General features: G+C 36.6%; 1 protein-coding gene across 8 annotated transcripts in view; it reads left to right on the top strand.

Annotated features, from left to right (window-relative positions):
* PLCB4 (phospholipase C beta 4) overlaps positions 1-21,534 on the top strand; it is a 473,095-nt gene that overhangs the window by 314,565 nt on the left and 136,996 nt on the right. For all 8 annotated transcript variants that reach the window (XM_027840353.1, XM_027840351.1, XM_027840358.1 and 5 more), the window contains 3 exons: positions 4,728-4,808; positions 5,494-5,553; positions 6,917-7,060. In XM_027840353.1, the coding sequence (XP_027696154.1) occupies positions 4,728-4,808; positions 5,494-5,553; positions 6,917-7,060 (285 nt within the window). The remainder of the gene's footprint in view (positions 1-4,727; positions 4,809-5,493; positions 5,554-6,916; positions 7,061-21,534) is intronic.

Raw genomic sequence — 21,534 nt, 5'->3', positions numbered from 1 at the left:
TCTCTCTCTCTCTCTCTCTCTCTCTCTCTCTCTCTCTCTCTCTCTCTCTCTGTCTCTCTTACACCCACACACCCACACACAGCCTTGTATTACGAGAAAATCAAAATAATTAACATTGAAACATAGACTTAGTCATATAAATCAAGCTGAAATGATTGAAGACTTGCAAGAATACAATGACCATTTCTGTTCTCATTAATTCCAGTGTGTCCTCCTCCAGCCTTATTCCCAAACTTTCAGGTCAAATGTTTTTACTCAGTCAACACTGAAAACAAGAACCATCCACAAAAGACTCTGGGCAGACATTCAAAAACTTGTTGGCAACACTGAAGGCCAGACCTTAACATTCTCCCACAAAAGAGAAGAATCAAAAAGTATTCACAAGTAGCAAGTGCCCGACTATCTATAGTCCCTTCTCACCCCCTCTCCCTTCCCCAAACCATTCCAAAGCAAAGGAGAGTTGAACGGACCAAGTTCTGACTCCACAACTGGAAACTGAGTAAAGCAAAGTTTATATAAGCTTGAAAACTTTTCTGAGCATAGCCACATGGCCCAAGTTTCAGGTTTATTAACAAAACCAGATACAAGAAAGCAAAAAGATGTTGCCTAGTTTCGTGTTTTGCTCTGATTGCTTTGTGGTAATTCTTATAAATTGTTCCAAGTAAGAGCCACTGTGAGGATATGACAATGAAGGAGTTTTTATTTCTTTACTGGAATAAGAATAAATTAAGCTGGTTTAGTTGTTTTAAAATTTCATACCTAAGTCATGTTTTCCTATTCTTTTACTCACCGCTAAAATCAGTATTTTAGCTCCCATGATAGGTAGTTGTTGAGGGAAGAGATTCTATTATTTATATAGCATAAGTAAGTTTTTTAACACTTGGGGCTTTGTAACTTTGAAGAGTAACAACTTGATTCTATTCCTGTCACATTGATTTCAACCAATATTTATTTTCTACTGCTGTAACAAAAGTCAGACAAAAGGAGACAGTCCTTACTCTCAAGGAATTTATGTTGTATGATTGAGTGGTTGTTCAGTCATGTTCAAAACTTCATGAACCCATTTGGGTTTTTCATGGCAAAGATACTAGAGTGGTTTGTCATTTCCTTTTATCAGCTTATTGTACTGATGAGGAAATTGAGGTAAACAGGGTGAGGTGACTTCCCCAGGGTCACACAGCTAGTAAGTGCCTGAGGCCAGATTTGAATTCAGGAAGATGAGTCTTCCTAACTTCAGACCCAGCTGATACCACCTGGCTGCCTGTATAAAGAAACTACTGGCTAGATTATCTCTAAGGCCTCTTCCTGATCAAAAATAGTATATCTGGGATAAATACTGACATTTAGTAGGATGAGTTTGAATTCACAACCCCAAACAAAATTTTCAAAAATTATTCCAATATTACTCGTTCACTGTACAATAAACTAATCTTTAGCAGAGAAAAGATTCCTTCTTTTTGTGCTACTTACTGCATGTACTGCCTTGGACAAGTCACTTTACCTCAGTAGGTTTCAATTTCATCTCTAAAATGAGAGAATTTGGTTAGATGGCCTCTACAATCTCTTCTTGTTTTTGGTCTGTGAAGCTCTTTATTGTCCACAGGATCAAATGTACAATTCTCAGTTTGGCATTCAAAACCCTTTGTATTCTCCACCCCTAACTCCTCTCCCCCTTTCCAGTCTTTTTATATTTTGTGTCACCTCTCCCACCTTTTCCAGGAAGCCTTTCCCAAGCCCCTTTGTTTCTAGTGCCCTCTGTTAAGTATGTCTCATATAAAGTATAGATTATCCTGTATAAGACTTGATCATATATAATTGTTTGCATGTTGTCTTTCCCATTAGACTGTGAGCTCCTTGAGAGCAAGGACTGTCTTTTGTCTTTAAGTCAGCTAGGTGACCCAGTGCCTGGAATCAGAAAGACCTGAATTAAAATTCAGCCTTAGGCCTTTAGGAGCTGTGTGACCCTGAGCAAGTCACTTAACCTCTGTTTGTCTCAGTTTTCTCATCTGAAAAATGAATATGTCAGTACCTACCTCTCAGAGTTGTTTTGAGGACCAAAAGAGGTAGTAATTGTAAAGCACTTAGAATAGAACCTGGTACACAGTATATGGTATACAACTGTTAGTTATTATTAAGATGTGCATCCTTGGTGCTTAGCACAGTGCCTGGCACAGAATAGGTGCTTAATCAGTGCTCATTGACTGGCTGTGGTCATACAGCCTTTGCTTAAAGACTTTCAGTGAGGAGAGACCCAAGGCAGTCCATTCCACTTATGTGTAACTCTCATGTTGATTAAAATTTCCTAATATCGAACCTGAGACTACTTCCTTGCAACTCCCATCTCTTGTTTTTAGTTCTGCCCTTTGTGTCCATATATAAAATGTTTAATCCATCTTTCACAAGATAGACTTTCAAATAACTGACAGCTATAATGTTGTTCCCTTTCTATCTTCCCCTACCACCTACGAAGTCTTCTTTTTCCAGGCTAAATGTCCCCAGTTCCTACAGTAACTCATATGGCATAGAGTCAAGGCCCTTTATCATTCTAGTTGACTTACTCAGGATGTCCTTGACCTTATCAATGCCTTTTCCAGATTGTGGTGCCCAGAACTGAATATAATAAATACTCTATAGTACTCCAGATGTGATCTCACCAGGGCAGAGTACAGTAGGACTATTACTTATTATTATTGTAAACTGATTGCATCACTGACTGGCACTGATGGACTGAGTCCATGGTCACAACCCAAGTGTTGGTCAGGGAATGTTAAAACTGCTGTTAGCAATATAGAGATGGAATTACCTTCACACTGTGTTAATGACTTAGGAAGCTTTCTCAGGCATATTACTGGAGACAAGTAAGAAGACTGTGGCATAGGGTGATGTCTTTTTTGTTACCCAGTAACCAAGTAGATCTTACCAGTATCTTCAGTAGCTTGTGCAAAATCATAGAACATTTGATCTTTAAACACCTCATGTTTAATTAGCCAGTTCATAATAGAAGTGTACTTTCAGCTCTATTTGATGATTAAAGAAGTTTTCTGAGATATGTGAACAGCAAGTTACTATGCCAGGAACCTCATTTGAAAACCTTCAGCTTAGGATCACAGTATGGCTACCAGAGGCACTGGATTTTATTAGTGGACAAAAATAAAACATATTGAAATAAGTAAAACAAATAATAAAAATAAAACATATTGAAATACACTAGATATCATTTCCAAGTCATATGCAACTTAGTACTAGCTCTCACATATTGAGGGGTGGTTTTTTTTTTCTTTTTTTCTCTCAAGGAAACTGAACTTTCTTTCTTTTTTGAGATCAGTATGGAGAAGGGGTCTAAAGTAGTAGCAATGTCTCTAATATATAACCAGAAAAGTTCAGCAGAGATTTTGGTTTTTTTGCCTTTGAATTGAGGTGACCCCTGGAAGAATTTGGTTCTTTTTGCCTATGCCAGACAATTTCAGCTTGTTTCATTTATTTTTTTCCTGGTGTGCAGTGTTTCAATGTTTCAGATAGTTGTGGACCTCTGAGTACATTAGCAGAAATTTACTCAAAAGGTTCCGCTTCATTCATCAGGATGCTTTCTGTCACATGAGGACGGAACTGAGGAGTAAATCCATAGAAATGGAGTGTTACTGTCTTCAGTTGGGTCTCTTCTCTTTGGGCCCATTCTTTACTTAGTTATCTATACAGTGTTGAAAACTGTTTTTCCTTTTAGCCATATAGTCACTAATACTCTAAAATTTTGAAACTACAAATCCTTGGCACAGGATTTAAATTGATAAAAAATAGCCATTTCTCTAAGACTTATACTGTAACTAAGGACTTAGATGGTCTTAGTCTTTATAATTGCCATTTGTTTATTTTAGGTTACTATCTTGAGGCTCATTTTCTTGGCCTGGTTCTTAATGCTGACAATACAATAATATGGTAAAGTTTTTTGAGGGCTACTCTCCCCCTCTCTAAAAAAAAGTATATCTGTTGGAATATTTATGCCAGGTCTAGAGCAGTACAGACAGTACACAGATGATCTGTATATAATTTCCAGAGAATATTTTTTTTCCTTTCAGGACACTTTTCTGCAGCCTTCCAGGACAGTGATGCTTTTGAGCTAGAATAAATTCTTGCTTTCAGCCATCTTCTCTTATAACCAAGAGCCTAGATATTCAAATTTTGACTCTAATTCCAACAAGATCCAGTTGAAAAGAGGAAAACTCAGTCAATCATCTGGGCGTGTTTGTATGTCCAGAAACTAAGTCATATAAAACAAACACTGAGATGATTGGCATTGTTTCAGATTTTTTAAATGATTGATTTGGCATTATGTATTTATAGGCCAAGATCTGCCATAGGTAAGAAAAGAAAGAAACCTAGGAAGCAGGAGTGACTAACCTGTCATTCTAGTTTAGAAATTGCTTTTCTTTATACCTTTGGTAACATCGTTGAACTTTGTACCTTGCATCTGGGTAATAGGAATGCCCCTGAGACACGATGTGGAAAAAAAGTAAAAAGGCCCATATTCATTTCAAATATATTCATTTGATTCTAATAAGGGATGGGTGACTATTAAGTTTTGCTTTTAATTTTAAGTTTTAGTTTTAACTTAAGTTTATTTTTATGTTTATGGGAAACCTAATACGGGTTATTGGTTTAAATTATATTTATATTTTATTATTAATAAAAGTAAGATAATTCATGAAGCATAATAAAATTTTCTTCAACAGGAATCCTTTGTATTTGAACCTAACTGCCTCTTCAAAGTGGATGAATTTGGCTTCTTTTTGACCTGGAAAAGTGAAGGAAAGGTACAGTAAGACAACTACAAATTGTCTACAGTTTACGTGGCAGGTAGTTTTTAAATCCTTTCAGTTAGAGATTAATCAAGTCAGTAATTGGCTGATATGTGCCAAGCAGGATGTTAAGAGCTATGGAGTATAAATATAAGCAAAAAAGATGGTACCTGCCCTCATGGTGATCATATTCTAACGAGGAAAGATGCATAAAAGGCAGCTGCAAAGTGGGAGAAGTGGAGGGTGAACATATGGTGGCAAAATCTAGAGAATGAAACATAGCTGGTCTGGGCCCTGCCTCAAAATGTAGGTTTCAAGAGGAACACACTAGTGGGAGAAGGGAGGCACTGAGGCTGAGGGAAAAGACGAGATAAAATTAAGCTGATATAAAAATGAAGGGAACTTAACTTCCCTTAACCTGAGTCCTGAATTTCAGATTTTCAAATATATGAAAGTCTTTATACTTGGACAGTCACATGTCCTCTTGAAGTGGAAAGTTGTGTTTCTTGATTATTTCAGGTGTATGAAAGATGTAATCCTCATTCTTTTTGCTTTCACATTAGTCAAACACCATCTGAACTATCGTCATGATTGGTAACCACTTGTTGAATACCTATTATCTAAGATGTTAGGTGCATTTTAGTAAAAACGCACTTTACTGGAACTCAAGCTCATTGTTGCCTCTCTCTATGCTTTTCAGGAAGGACAGGTTTTAGAGTGTTCCCTGATCAACAGCATTCGTTTTGGACCTGTACCAAAGGTACCCTGTGATTGTTTTATGCTGTTCTTTTAAACAAATAGTGCTTAATTTGGGGAGTAACTGTGGAATGCATCAGCCATTTACCATCAGAAAAATAACATACTTTGGAAATTAATTAAGCTTTAAGATTCGGTTCATTTTTAATTTATTAGTCATGACTATATCAGAAACTTATTTGCTATTTAAAAGAGGATTCCTGGGGGATTTTAGGAGCTGTCTTACTTCTTTAAAAGACTTTTCTGATAATTTTCTGTTCAGCATCCAGCATATATGGCCTTTAACTGGAAAATAAATTTGACAACCAGTTTACCCCCCACCTTTTCTACCTTTTTTGCCTTTTTTTTTTTTTTTTGGTTTGGCAAAGAGTGATTCACTCCTGGGCTGTATTTGACATGAAAATTGAAATGGCTTATGTAATTCCACGTCTGTGCACCAGCACACTAAAAGATGTCAACTCATTTTAAAGGCTAAAATATATTGCTTTGTTTTTAAGGGGGAAATGACAGAGACCATAAAACCTACTTTCCAAGGATGGGTGTGTTTGAAGAAAAGTTATTTTCATCAACATAGAGATCTTAAAAGAATTTTTTTTCTTTTAGAATATATCAGTTTTCACAAAAAGCACATGGTACTTGATACCTTCTCCATAACTGATTCAGTTTAGTAGATATATGATGTCAATCTGAACTCTGTAAACATATTTACCTTTAAAAAGATTCAGGGGACCTATTGTATTTCTGTAAATTGGGATGGGCTCTTACTTTTGTAGTTTTTCTAGTTTTTCTAGTTTTCTCTAGCAACAATAAACCTTTTTATTTCCTTCCATAATTCTAACTCGAAGATACCATAACTTTTAGAGACATAGAAAAACTTATTCTGTTTCTTGGGCTATAAGACAGATTTTAATCTCTCTTGAGTTAACAGTGATAATCAATTTTGGTAAATTGACGTGCATACTCTAGAATCACTTAGGTGAGACTACTGAAAAAATTCACAGTGGCAATTTTTTAAAGATATTAACATAGGTAAATTTCAGTTGGATGTCCATAGGAAGGAAAGAGACTGTCAACAGGAAGATACTGACCCCTACTTTCCAATATCAACAATATTGCCATATAATATTTATCATATTTCTATCAATTGGGTTGTCAGTAGAGTCTTTGGTCATTAAAATGTAGAAAAATAAAATAAAATATACATTTTCAAGAAGAGCCTTAGGGAATGGTTGGTTCGCCCATATTGGAGGTCTTTAAGCTAAGTCTGCATGACATTTATCACATTGTACATTGTTATTTAAAACTGTTGGGTATAATTTAATTGTTCCCTAAGGACTGTGCCCTAATTAGTTTTCTTTATGAAATAGGATCCCAAAATCCTAGCAGCTCTTGAAGCTTTTGGAAAATCAGAGAGTGATCTGGAAGGGAGGATAGTCTGTGTCTGCAGCAGCACTGACCTGGTGAATATCAGCTTCACTTATATGGTGGCAGAAAATCCAGATGTTGCTAAGGTATGCTACCTTTAAATACTATCTGTGTTTGTGTGTGTATGTCCTTGTGGGTTACTTCTTTGCAGAAGTGTTTGCATGATAAGTCATGAAGAAACACTGTTTTCATGTATGGTTCACACATCTAGGGCAAGTCATTTAACTTCTGTGGACCTCTCTTTCCTTGTCTGTAAAATGTGGTAGAATAGGTGATTTCTAAGGTCCCTTCCAGCTTTAAATTTTATGAATTCATGCCCATTAAATGTGAGTGTACCACAGGACTGTGTCCTAGGCCCTCTTCTCTTCTCCCTCTATACTGTTTCACTTGGTGAGCTCATGGTTTCAGTTATAATCTCAATGTTGATGATTCTTAGATCTTTTTGTACAGCCCTGACTTTTCTCCTAATATTTAGACTCACGTCTCTAATTGCCAATGAGACTTCTCAAAATGCATATCCTATGGTAAATGGAACATGTCCAAAACTTAATTCCTTATCTTTTCCCAAAAATTCTCCCCACTTCTGAGCTGCTTGATTATTGTTGAGGGTACCAACATCCTCCCAGTCTCCCAGACTTACAACCTAGATGTTTTCCTTAGTTTTTCACTCTCTGTCCTGCCAATATCCAATCTATTGCCAAGTCCTGTAGATTTGACCTTCATAACATCTCTCATTTACACCTTCTTTTCTCTTCTAATACCACTACCAGCCTGACACAGGTCCTCATCACCTCATATCTGGACTATTTCACTAGTCACCTGGTTGGTTTCCCTGCCTTGAGTCTCTCCCCTCTCCCAGCTATTCAGCTATCAACTTGATCTCATTAAAACCCAAGATTGATCATGTTTCTCCCTATTCAGTAAATTCCAGTGGTTCCTTCCCTCTTACCTCCAAAATCAAATATAAAGTCATCTTTGGTTTTTAAAGACCTTTACAACCTGGCCCCCTCCTACCTTTCAAGTATTTTTGTACCTGATTCCCCTTCACATATTCTGTGATCCAGTGACACTGACTGACCTCTCTTATGTTCTTCTAACAAGACCCTCCATGTCCAGAGGGTCTTTTTACTGGCTGTTCCTCATGCCTGATCTATGTATCCTGGCTCCTCTGGTTTCCCTAAATTCCAGCTAATATCCCACCCCAATCCCTCTTAATTCTCAAGCCTTTTCTCTTTTGATCATCCCCAAATTATCCTCTGTGTAGCTTGTTTGCATATAGCAGATGCTTAATGGTTGTATATTAATTGGCTGACTGAATCACAGAACCTCAGATTTGGAAAGATCCTCAGAACTTATTTCATCCCCAGTTCAACACCATAGAGAAGTAGTCATCGATTATCTCCTTGGCAGCTTCCAAAGAGAGGAACCCACTATTCCTTACGGCATTACATCCCACTTTTGTATAACTCTAATTGTCTTCTACTTTATAACGTCTACTCATTTTTTCTAGTTCTGTCCTCCAGTGCCAAGCACAGATCTAATCATTTTTCCATTTTTATGTCATTCAAATACTTGAAGATAACTATCAAATCTCTATTAAATCTACTCTTCTTTATATTACACATCCCAGTTGTTTTTTTGCCAATCTTCATGTGAATTTTCCCTAACCAGTCTCTTTCCTCTGAACAATCTTAATTGCATTTAGTTATTCATCTGTCTTCTAAAATATAACTAAACAGAGTTACATAGAGGATTTTGCTCTTGAGAGTAGCATAAAATTAAATTTTCCCTGTCCACTCTTCCCTAACTTTGTGTTATTAGCCTGATATTCTTTGTCCTGTGTTCTCATGATTACAGTCATGTTTAGGACTCCCATTATCAAATGAGATTATATTTGTAAAAAGTGCTTATCATAATGCCTTACACATAGTAGGCACTATACAAATACTTGTTCCCTTCTCTTCTCTTCTCAGTACTTAAATAATACATTTATGAAGTGGACCGAGTCTTCAAAGATCCAGGAACCTGACATTCATTTACCTTTTTTTCTTCTGGGATTGTATGCAAGGGAGAATAAAGAACTCATAGAATCATTAAAGCTAGAAGAGAGCTCAGAAATTACACTTTTAGTTCACCTTACTCATTTTTCAAATGAAGCTGAGACCCCCATTAGTCAAGTGACTTGTTCAAGGTCCAAAGATAGTAATGATAGTCATAAATAGAATCCAGAACTTCACACATTAACAGGGATTCAGATAGTGGACATTTTTTGTTTAGACTATCAGCTAATTATGATATAACACATTGCAAACGAGTCTAGTTGAGTATTCTTTCCACTGTATCGTGGTGCCTTGGTGAGTGTAATTTGTAGGCCATCATTATTAGTAAGAGACAATGAAGCTTCTTTTTCAAAAAGTGTATTTGTTTTCCATGGCTATTTCTCCTATAAAATAGTATTAATAAGACATATTTTGCTGCACAGTGTGCTATTGCCTTAACTCTGCTTGGAACATTGTGTGTACTTTGAATGATTTGCTTAACTTTATTGATCTAAACAAGCAAAGAGAGGGTAGCTTTCTCTCTTTATGCAGTTAAGTTGTGTCTAAAGAAGATACATTGTTCCTTCTTTCTGCATTTGTTCTGTGAATCTTTCCATTCAGTAGTTACTATAGCAACATTTATATTTTCAAATTGCACTGTTGACCACTTAGAGAATACTATGTATATTTTTGAGTTACAAATAACTGGGAATATCAACCTTAGGAAAATTAGTATACATGTTTACATGTAACATGGTATATACATGGTTACAATCTTACATGCTCTCTCTGCTAAAATCCCATGCTATATGAGAAGTCTTTCTCAATCCCTCTTAATGTCAGTGCTTTCCATCTATATCCACTTTATCTTATATGTAGCTTATTTGTACATTTTTGATTGTATGTTTTCTTCCCTATGACACTGTGAGCTCCTTGAGAGCAGGGACTGTCTTTTGCCTTTCTTTGTTTCCTCAGGACTTAACTCAGTGCCTGGCACACAGTAGGGATTTTATAAATGCTTATTGGCTGACTGATCATAACAGTGACAAAGGTGGGCATTTGTAGAAAAACAGGACAATAGAGGTAGAGGAGTCATCAGAGATCATCAACTCCAGGGCTTCTTAACCTGGGGCCTATGAACCTCTTTTAAAATATTTTCTTAACTATATTTCAGTATCCTTATTTTCCTTTGTAATATTCTTTTATATTTTATTTTATGCACTTGAAAACATTATTCTAAGTGTAGGCTTCTCCACTCTGGCAGTGAGGTACATGATACAAACAATGTTAGGACCTCATGGTCTGTTGCGTCCTTATTATTTTGCAGGTGAGAAAACTGAACTTCATGAAGTTGAGGGATACGTGGGGCTTGGATTACCCCAAGTAATCCATGATGCCACGCACTCTGAACAAATACAGCCCTGAGACTAAAAGTCCTTAATTTTTTCAATAGACTTTCTACTCTCCTGGGATCTAATTTCTGTCAGTCCTGAAGTATTTTCAGAGACTCAGATACAGTAAACGGAGACTCTCTGTTCAGTTACATGAGTTTCGTAAAGAGAGAATTCAGTGTGAGTTGGAGTAGTAAGAGAAGGTGTCGTGGTAGAGGTTGAGGAAAGTACATCACGTACAGGAACCAGCATGATCAAAGTTGTTTTTTTTTTTTTTTGAATGGGGTGATAAAAAGGCATTCAAGCAAAAACAAGCAATGTGAATGGAATATACAGTAAGAAAGTCAGTCTGAGTTTCTCCTAAGAGAAATGAATTTTAAATCCTAAAGCTAAAGCTAATGTTAAACTCCTTTTTATTCTGGTTTTCAGCAAATTGACTGATCTATCTAACTTTGTGCCTAACCCAGAGCTTGGGACGTAGGAGGTGCTCAATTGTTTGCTGATTAACTGAACAGCAATCATAGGCTTACCCTACAAAGAACAAAATGGAGTCATTCCATTGCTCCTGGATGGAGTAGCTTCATAGTGAATTCCAGGAGAGGTAGCATGGGATGGCATGGGCCTTCAACACTGCACTCTCACCAAATGAAATGTATCTCTGCCTTGGTTTCCTCATCTATAAAATGCAGATAGTAATAGCACTTACCTACCAGGGCTGTTGTGAGGATCAAATAAAATAATATTTGTAAATCACTTAGCACAATGCCTGTCACATCCCATGTATTAGTTGTTATTGTCATCATTACCATCATTATTATTATTATTTGTACCTTGCAATCTCTGAGCCATCACATATTCCTGCTTGGCCTAGAAGAACCTCCTTTTTACCTATTGAATTCTTAATTTTCATTCTTTGAAATCCAATGTGAGGCAAAACTTCCTAGCAATAAAGACTCTCCAGAAATGGAGTGAATTGCTTTAGGGGGCAGCTTGTTGAAGTCTACACTGGAGGTCTTCAAGTAGTAGCTAGGTGATCACATGTCAGGCATGTCACAGGGAGGATTCTTTTCCAGGAATAGTCACGACTGCATGGCCATTGAAACTCTGGTTCCATAAGTGATTGCATGTTGACTCCCTCATTAGAATGTGAGCTCCTTGAGGACAGCAACCATGTTTTTTGCCCTTCTTTCTATCCTCAGCACTTAGCAGAGTGCCTTGAATATAGCCAGTCTTCATAAATGCATGTTGACTGATTGACTGGCTGTGGGGTTGGTGGCCATGCATGTGTAATATATGTAGGGTGAAAATATCACGAAACCGTAAGATTTACCTTCTTTTGGAACTTAGTGCTTTACAGGTAAAGAGGCTGAACAGCAGGAAGCCATTGGTCGTTGTGGGGAGCTTTTGTTCTTCCTCAGTGCTCTTGAATCCTAAGCCTTACAAAAAAAAATCAGTAGATAGTTCAGCCTCCAGAGACTCAATCACTTTTTCAGGATTTTATATTTCATTAATTTACAAATGAGCAGCTAAACAGATATTAATCCCAGGGTACCAAATGGGCAGTCATTAGGTATAGCACTGGCTTGTCAGTGATTAACTCTTGGTTCGATGGCTATACAGGGAACTATTGGTTACTGTTTCCTTCCTGCCAAATTTTTGCAGTGGCAGCAACCTATGCACAAGTTCAGTAATTTGTCTTTTAAAGTAAAAAATTATACAAAAAAGCATACTTAGTCATGTTTACTGTCTTCATCCTAAAGCTTATCTTCTCCATCACCACACTTTTTCTTCTACTTATCTAGGGTCTCTGGCAGAATATCAAATTACCATAAGGAGAGGATATATTTTTAAAGTGCACTTAGTCTCATTACCTTTAGCTGTGATACTGGCAGAATTCATAAACGAGGCAAGGTTAGATGTGGTGAATACTGTATAAGACACCATGAACTAAATCTTGAATGATGGCTGGGTGCATCAATCAATGGCAATATTCATCTTTGAAAAGAATACCATAGGTTAGTAGACAGCCTAGAATGGAGTGTACCCATATGTAAAAATCATAACCTGACTTGAAGGGAAACTGAGTCCATGTCTGTCCATGAATCTTGGGCTCTACATACACTTTAAAAACCACTTTAGTCATTTTGACTTTTTTGGTGAAAGTGGTTGATTTTTTTTTCTCCCTTACAATTGATTGTATGTCTAGAAACATAGATTCATAGCTTTAGAATTTAAAGGAACGTCAAAGATTAAGTGGCACAGCCACCCTCTCCCTATTTCTTAAATGAGGAAACTGACGCTCCATTGAGGCTTGTCCAAGGTCAGCCAGGGTTTCATCAGACATCCACTAACTCCAAATCCAAATGGTCTTTCTGTTTTACCATATTGTTTCCTGATATTAGTACAGATTCTTTTAATGCTTTTATTAAATTTCTTTATGCAGCAAAAATATTTAAAAATTAGTGTTTTGGGTTTTGGTGATAACATCCCACTATTGGTGCATAATAAGTTTGCAGTCAATTAAATGCCTAAGTTTTTGGTTTTTTGGGTTTTTTCCCCCAACATGTGAACTACTCTTAAGCTGGAACTCCCTGGATCCCATATGGAAAAGTTGTAGTGATGGAAATACTAATCCCCTCAAGTGTCCAAATGCAACATGTACAATTTCCTATGTAAGTTTATTCTAGGTATAATCACCACCTAGGAGAGAGGTAGCAGGGTATAGTGGATGAAGAGTTGGCCTTGGAGCCAGGAAAACCAAGATTCAGGTAGTACCTTTAAAACACACTAGCTGTGTGATCTTGGCTACCTCCCAGTGCCTTAAACATCTAAGACTATCAGTATGCAGCTGATTGCATTGGCATTTGCCTTTAAATCCCAGTTGCTAGGAAGGCTGAAGATGGGGATCCTTTGTGTTCCAGAGTTCTGAGCTACACTATGGTAAAAAGTCAACAGGGTGTCCATGCTAATTTCAGCACCAATATAATGCTCTGTTGGCAGCAGGATGTTACCAAGCCAAGGAGGTTTGAGGCAGCCTAGTTGAAAAAAAAAACACAGGAAAAAAAGAAAAAAACAGAGCAGGTTTAAAGTCTCTGTGTCAGTCAGTATTGAAATGAAGCCCATAAGTGGCTTCCAGCCTCGCTGAGACAGGGAATTCAGTCATTTTTTCAGTTGTGTCTGACTCTTCATTTGGTGTTTTCTTGGCAAAGATGCTGCAGTGGTTTGCTGGAGCAGAGTCCCCAGCTCATTTTACAGATGAGGAAATTGAGGCAAACAGGGTTAAGTGACTTACCTGGGGTCACACAGCCAATAAGTGTCAGAGGCCACATTTGAACTCAGGACATTGAATCTTCCTGATTTCAGGCCTGGCACTCTATCTACTGTGATCTGGGTGGCCTAGACAGGGAGACCCAGTCTCAAAAAAAATTAAAAAGAATAAACAAGGAGATGGTAGGTAGGGAGACAGATAGACAGAGACAAATAAGAAATGGGTAAGCAGATAGATTAAGAGATAAACACAATAAATAAATAAATGAATAGACATGTTAATAAAAGAGTAGACAGATAGATGATAGACAGATAGATAGATAAATGGCTCATAAATTGCAGAGTAAGTACCAACAGTTTCCTCATACAGGTTTCCCTATGTCAGTGAAATCACAGATCCAAGCCTTATTTTTATTTCTATAATAGTTACCACCAATGGTACATTGTCCAGCTGGAATGGTTTGGCAGTGAGATGCACATGATTACTACAGATGCAAAGGATAAGTCATTGTCCATTGAGTTAGTAAGAAATTCCAAAAAAACTAGAGCCCTTTACAGGTGGACGGGCTGTTTCACAGGTGAAATAACAGACCATCAGAGAGGTAAAATAGAGGCAATAGGATGTGAATCCAAAACTCTTAGTTGGCAGTTTGGAGTCTCCATGATCTAAAGCAAATCTAGTTCTACTGATCAGTCAGAGGAAAATTATCTTAACTAGGGGGAAGGAAGATGTGGGGGTTAATTCATGTAAGAGAATTAAAATGGCCTAACCACTTCATGCAAATGAATTAATAACTTACCATTCAAAGACCTAAATTCCAAAAATTTGGAGTTCATCTTTAAGCCCTCCATTTAAAACCAGAAGGGAATCTCATGTCACACTTACCTAAATGAAGCACCTTCATTACTTTTTGGAGAAAAGATATTTAAAAAATGAATATTGGTAGGAAAATATAACTGAACCTTTGCCTGTTCAAACTGCAATTTAAACCTACTTTCCGCTTCTATAAAAACAGTCCATTTTATATGCCCTGTGCATTTTACCTTCCTGAGTACAGAATGGAAATTTGGATCACTTTTTTCCTTGTTCATATGGGTGTTATGATTAAACAAAATTATACTCATCAAGCCTCAGGGTTTCTCAGAAAAGAAGTGCCAGATAAATAGTATCATTTTGTCTATATCACTTGTGACAATGAAAATTATGGTTTTATTGTTCAAAAAGAAGGCAGCTATAAAAGATATCTTATTCTCCATTCCCTTATTATTTATTCAGTTTCATTCATCTGCTAGGATTATTGAAACAGACTGGTGTTAATTTAAACGTGTGTGTGTATGTGTACTGACAGATCTCACTTTATGTAAATTCACAGTGCACAAATATGACTTTGCATAAAGAATTCTGAAAGAAATCTGCATACCACAAAAATACTTATTTTTACTATAGAATGCTACTGTCTCTGCTCCTGCTCCTCAGTCTGGTGCTCCACCTACCCCACCTCACATGCACAAAAACAAAAAAAAAAAAAACTAAAAAAATCCTCCAAGTGAAAGTAGAAGAATGAATTTGATCTCAGATTTGGCTTGAGACCTCCTGTGCTAAGAGAGGAGACTTTTGCCCTATTCCACATACTGTCTGTCTTCTATCTGTCCTTGCTTGGGTACCAGATGTCTAGCCCTGGCCCTGTGACCTGTTCCTCCTCCTGCTCTCCATTCTCTGTTCCTGACATCTGATCCGTGTCCTGGCCTCTTCCCTCTATAAGTCTGCAGCCCCTTTCTTCTCTGTCTCTCTTGCTCCCTCCATCCCTTCTTCATATCAATGGGCAAATTCATATTACGTAAAAATAGAGGTCTGCCAGAACTGTCCACTTAAGTAAAGTATTGTCTGTATGTGTGTGTATTTATATTTATGTGTGTATATATGTACACACACATACATATGTGTGTATAATCACTTCTAGTCAAGCTGTTATTCCTTCTCTGAAAGAAAGCTTGAACAAGTTCTAAGCCCAGTTTTGCATATGTTTATTCCTCTTAATACCTCAGCTCGTGAGGTTAAAGGGAGAAATGCAACTCTAAGAAAGCCTGGGAAAATTATTTTTGGACATAAAGATTGAGTAAATGTCATACAATAGTAGTTGACAGGGAAAACAGTTATGGGATTCCACAGTGTTATTTTTCGAGCCACTTTTCAGGATAGAACTGGGCTTTAATGGAGAACCCATGACAGTACTCAAAGTTTTAACCCTGGTGCCTTGGCCTCCTTCCAAGGTAGATAATTATATTCTGCTTACCCAAATTCTTCCTTAGTTCCTCATTGGAGAATTTAACTTTCATTTCCTCTCCTTAAAAGCCTTCTGGTTTTATATATTGGTGTCAAATTGAAACCACATATATCCAGGATGCTTTAGAGAGAATGAATGAGTAAGTGATCTCGATATCTAGCTGTGACTTGATCTCATAAGAATGAAAAGTGCCATGTAGGAAAATCATTTATCATACTTGGTTCTTAAATTGTAATAACATATTCCTGTGCCCATAGCTTTCTCATGAGCTGTAGGAAGCATTCAAAGTAAAATATCAGCATTTAATATGCATTATTCATATGTTCATTTCATTAATTACAAAAACCACTCTGCTTTCTTATTTTTATTTTTCTCCTCTCCAAATGCAACCAAGTCTATACAATCTTCATCTCTGGTAAATTAAGTTGAGATGTCTTTTTTATTAAGTTGCAACTGGCAGTGAACATCAAACTGAAATCACAGGCTCACTGTCGACAAAATTGAGATGTGGTCCTCATTTAAAAAAAAACAAAAAACCTTCAAATGGAACTTTGTTATTTCATACCAAGTTTAATCTTCCTTTATCCAGAAAAATAAGCTGCTGTTGTAAGGTTCTAAATTCAAATATTTGGATAGAATTAAACAACCTCCATACTGCTTATTATACCTTATACAAATTGCAGATAACTATTTAGCTTCCTAAACTGGGCTTTCCAACAAAATTCTCCAGATAATTTTTATGAATTAATACTTTAGAAATGAAATAATAAAAATGTAATTTGTTTCTCTGAGTATTTAAGTTAACATGACAGGAATCTCATCTTAAAAAAATTGATGAAATGTCAAAATTGAGTTACCCTCCTGGATCATGTCCTAGCAGAGGGGCTTGAGTAGCTCAGTTCAACTATGAGCTATGCCATGTAGGGTTTCCCATGATAAACAGGTCATAGTAGAGAGTTCTAATGAAAGGATCCACTGGAGAAGGAAATGGCAAACCACCCCAGTATATTTGCCAAGAAAATCCTATGGACAGTACTAAAATAAAGTAGTCATCGGAAAATGAGTAACTCCTCACGTCAGAAGGTGTCCAACATGCTACTGGGATAGAGTGGAGGACCACTACAAGTATCTCTAGTACTAATGAATTGACTGGGCAAAAGCCAAAATGAAGTTCAGCTGTAGATGTGTCTGGTGACGAAAGGAAAGTCCAATGCTGCAAAGATCAGAATTGCATAATAATCTGAAATGTAACGCCTATGAACCAAGGTAAGCTGGATGTGGTGAAACAGGAGATGGAAAGATTAAACATCAACATCTTGGGTGTAGTGAACTTAAATGTATGAAAATGGGTGATTTTAATTTAGGCAATCTCTGCATATACTACTATGGGCAAGAATTCCTTAGAAGAAATGCAGTAGCCCTTATTGTCAATAAATGGGTAAGAAAAGCAGTATGGGATAATCTAAAAAATGACAGAAGGGTACCTGTTCAAATCCAAGGCAAATTGTTTAACATCACAGTAATAAAAGTCTATGCTCCAGTCACATAGCTGAAGTGGCTAACATTGATCAGTTCTATGAAGATTTACAACATTTTCTAGAAATAATACCTAAAATGTGTCACATTTATTATAGGGAGCTGGAATGCCAAAGTAATAAATCAAAAGATAACTGAAATAATAGCAAATTTGGTCTTGGAATACAAAGTGAAGCAGGGCAAAGACTAATAGAATTTTGTGAAGATAACTCACTGGTCATAGGATACACTTTATCAGCAACCTAAAAAGCAGTTCTACACATGGACATCATCAAATGATCAATATCAAATCAGATTAATCATGTACTTTACAGCCAGAAGTAAAGTAGCTTTATAGAGTCAATTAAAACAAGATCTGGAGCTGACTGTGGTCATGCACTTCTTATTGCAAAATTCAGACAAATTGAGGAAAGTAGAGGAAACCATCAGACAGTATAAATATGGCATAAATAAAATCACTTATGAATATGAAGAGATAATGAATAGATTTAAGGGATTAGATCTGGTAGATAGATACCTGAAAAACTATGGACAAAGGTCCACAATGTTGTACAGGAGGCAACAACAAAAAATATTCCAAAGAAAAAGAAGAGCAAGAATGCAAAATGGCTTTCTGGTGAGGTTTTACAAGCAGCTAAGAAAGAAGGAAAGCAAAAGGTAAAAGAGAAAGAGAAATAAAGATGGAAACAATGCAGAATTCCAGAGAATAACAAGGAGAGACAAGAAGGTTTTCTTAAATGAGCAATGCAAAGAAATAGAAGAAAACAATAGAATAAGAAAGACAAGATCTCTTCAAAAAAATTGGAGACAGTGAGGGAAAATTTCACGTAAAGATGGGCATGATAAAAGACAAAGATGGTGGCAGAAGTAGAAGAGGTTAAGAAGAGGTAGCAAGAATATACAAAAGATCTATACAAGAAAGATTTCAGTATCACCAAGAACCATGATGGTGTGGTTACTGATCTAGAGCCAGACATCTTGGAAAATGAAGTCAAATGGGCTTTAGTGGACTTAGTGGGCCTTTATTGCTAACAGTAAGGCTAGTGGAAATTCCAGCTGAGCTATTTAAAATCCTCAAAGATGATGCTGTTAAAGAGCTGCACTCAATATGCCAGCAAATTTGGAAAATTCAGCAGTGGCCATCAGATTGGAAAAGATCAGTTTACAACTCAAATCTAAGGAAGGGTAATGCCAAGGAATGTTCAAATTATCAAACAATTGCACTCCTTTCAAACACCAGCAAGGTTATACTTAAGATGCAGAAAAGCTAGGCTTCAGTAATAAGTGAACTGAGAATTAACTGAAGAGGAAGCTGGTTTTCACAGAAGCAGAGACACTAAAGACCAAATTGCCAACATTCGTTGGATTATGAAGAAAGCAAGGGAGTTCCAGAAAAAGCATCTACTTTTACTTCACTGACTACTTTAAAAACTTTGTGTGGATCACAACAAAATATGGAAGTCCTCAAAGAAAAAGCAGTACCAAATCATCTTACATGTCCCTGAGAAACCTGTATGCAGGCCAATAAGCAACAGTTAGAACCAAATATGGAACAACTGATTGATTTAAGGTTGGGAAATGAGTATGACAAGGCGGTATATTGTCATTTATTTAACTTATGTGCAAATAAAATGTGAAATGCCAGACTGGTTGAATCAAAAGCTGGAATAAAGTTGCTGAGAGATATGTCAACAATCTCAGATATACAGACAATGCCACTCTGATCGCAGAAAGTGAAGAGGAATTAAGGAGCCTCTTGATGAGAGTGAAAGAGGGGAGTGTAAAAGCTGACTTGATGCTTAGCATAAAAAACCCAAGATCTTAGCAACTGGTCCCATCACTTCCTGGCAAATAGAGGAAGAAGAAATGGAAACAGTATCAGATTTTATATTCTTGGGCTCAAAGATTCATGGACTGCAACCATAAAATTAAAAGACACTTTCTCATTGGAAGGAAAGCTGTAGCAAATCTGGACAGCATACTAGAAAGCAGAGACATCACCTTGCTGACAAAGGTCTATGTGGTCAAAAATAGGGTTTTTAAAGTAGCAATGTATGGCTGTAAAAGTTGGACTATGAGGAAAGCTAAGTGCCACAGAATTGTTGCTTTTGAATTGTGGTGCTGGAGAAGACTTTTGAGAGTCCCTTGGACAGTGAGGTGATCAAGTAAGTCAATACTTAGAGAAATTAATTCAGACTATTCACTGGAAGGTCAAATACTGAAGCTTAAGTACTTTGGCCACATAATGAGAAGATGGGACTCATTGAAAAAGACTCTAATGCTGGGAAAGATTGAAGACAAAAGGAAAAGGTGATGGCAGAGAATGGAATGAGTAAATAGTATCATGGAAACAACAAACATGAACTTGGACAGACTTTCAGAGATAGTGGCGTTTAGAAGAGGCTGGTATGCTGTCCATGGAGCATTCAAGTTCATGGGGTCGTGAAGAGACGGACACAACTAAACAGCAAAATTGAGTTGCTGGATTTAAATTTCAAATGGATGAAAATAGATTTCAACCTTATATTCTTTCCTTGGTTGTAGTTGTAGTTAAGTCCTCAGTTCTTTCCACCACTTTTACCCACCTTACTCTGGCAACTACTATCCTTCCCTCCCTCAGCATTTCTTCTCTACCTCCTCTCACTTCAGTATACTTAGAGGAGACAGAATAAACAAAGAATCCAAACAAGATTTTGTTAATTAGAGTGAAAGCCTCATAGAGAGAGACTTACACATCAAATTGTTCCATTGGACTCTCTATTTAATAGAATTCTCTGAAATTAAATCTGTAAAACAGTGTTTCTTTGGGCCAATTTCTCATCCAGAGAAGTAGATTTATTAAATAGAACTCTATCTTAAAATACTATTGTTTGAGGTGGAATTTAACTATTACCTGCTGAAATGTGATAATATCTGATATTTGTATCATCCTCTTTTCCAGAAATATTAAAGTGCTTTGGAATGTAGGTCTATGGAACTGTACTAAGGCTAAGTTGCTTTAATTTCAGTAACCCATCGTCAAGATAACTTGAGGTCCATCAAAAAAGTAAATGTGTGCATAGTGTGGTGCTAAAATCCCAGCTCAAGACACTTGAAAAATTCTCTGAGTTTATTTCTTCATCTGTGAAATTTTTGTAATTTATCTTGCACTATCTATCTTACAAGGTCCTTGTGCATGTAAGATTTTAAAGTACTATGTAAATTTAAATTATTTTATTGTTGTGCTGATGGATATACAAGAACTATAAAACTTAATCCCCACCATAAATGACCTTGTAATCTATTTGAAGAGATAGTATGGATTATGAATGAATGAAATAACTTTAATGGGAACAGTCCAAGGATTAGTTAATAAATAACTTCTTAAGTTCTAGGTACAAACCATCATGCAGTAGAGTTTTAGAGAAGGAAAAAATCAATGTAGGCTGAGATTTCATGGTATACAATATGGAGGATATGGGTCCTTAACTTGATTTTGAAGGAACTGTAGAGTTTGCATTATTAGAGGTGAGCAGGGAGCACATTTCTGAAGGTAAGAATGAATAAGGCATATATAAAGATTGTAACAGGTGACTTGGTTACAGTCAAAAATCTTTATGGAGGGTTAGCAAGAAGTATCATCAGCTAGATAAATTAGGATCATTTCATTCTCCTCAGCCTCCAATTTACTGAATATTTCAGCAACTTTATTATAACAACACATAGTTATCTGGTTAAAAATGAATGCCGTCAGTCAATAGAAAAGAGGAAACCACTGAAGGTTTTTAAACAAGAAAGTGATATGATAGAAGTTGTAGGGAAAATTAAAAAGGCATTGGTATATAAAATGAACTCAAAGGAAGATAGATTCCAAGAGGCCTGACAAAAAAGGTCTGCTATGTACAGGACATCATATCAGGCATTGAGATAAATACAAAAATATATAAAACACAGTCCCTGCTCTCAAAGGACTTAGTATACCATATTATCATATGATAGTAGGCTAGATGAGAGTTATTAATTATCTGACCTAGGGAAGTGGCATGACTCTTAGAAATGTCTG

Source organism: Vombatus ursinus, unplaced genomic scaffold, assembly GCF_900497805.2.
Source record: "Vombatus ursinus unplaced genomic scaffold, bare-nosed wombat genome assembly UNPS02014841.1, whole genome shotgun sequence".
NCBI lineage: Eukaryota > Metazoa > Chordata > Mammalia > Diprotodontia > Vombatidae > Vombatus > Vombatus ursinus.
The sequence above is the reverse complement of the archived record's forward strand: the minus strand, read 5'-3'. Positions and strand labels throughout refer to the sequence as shown.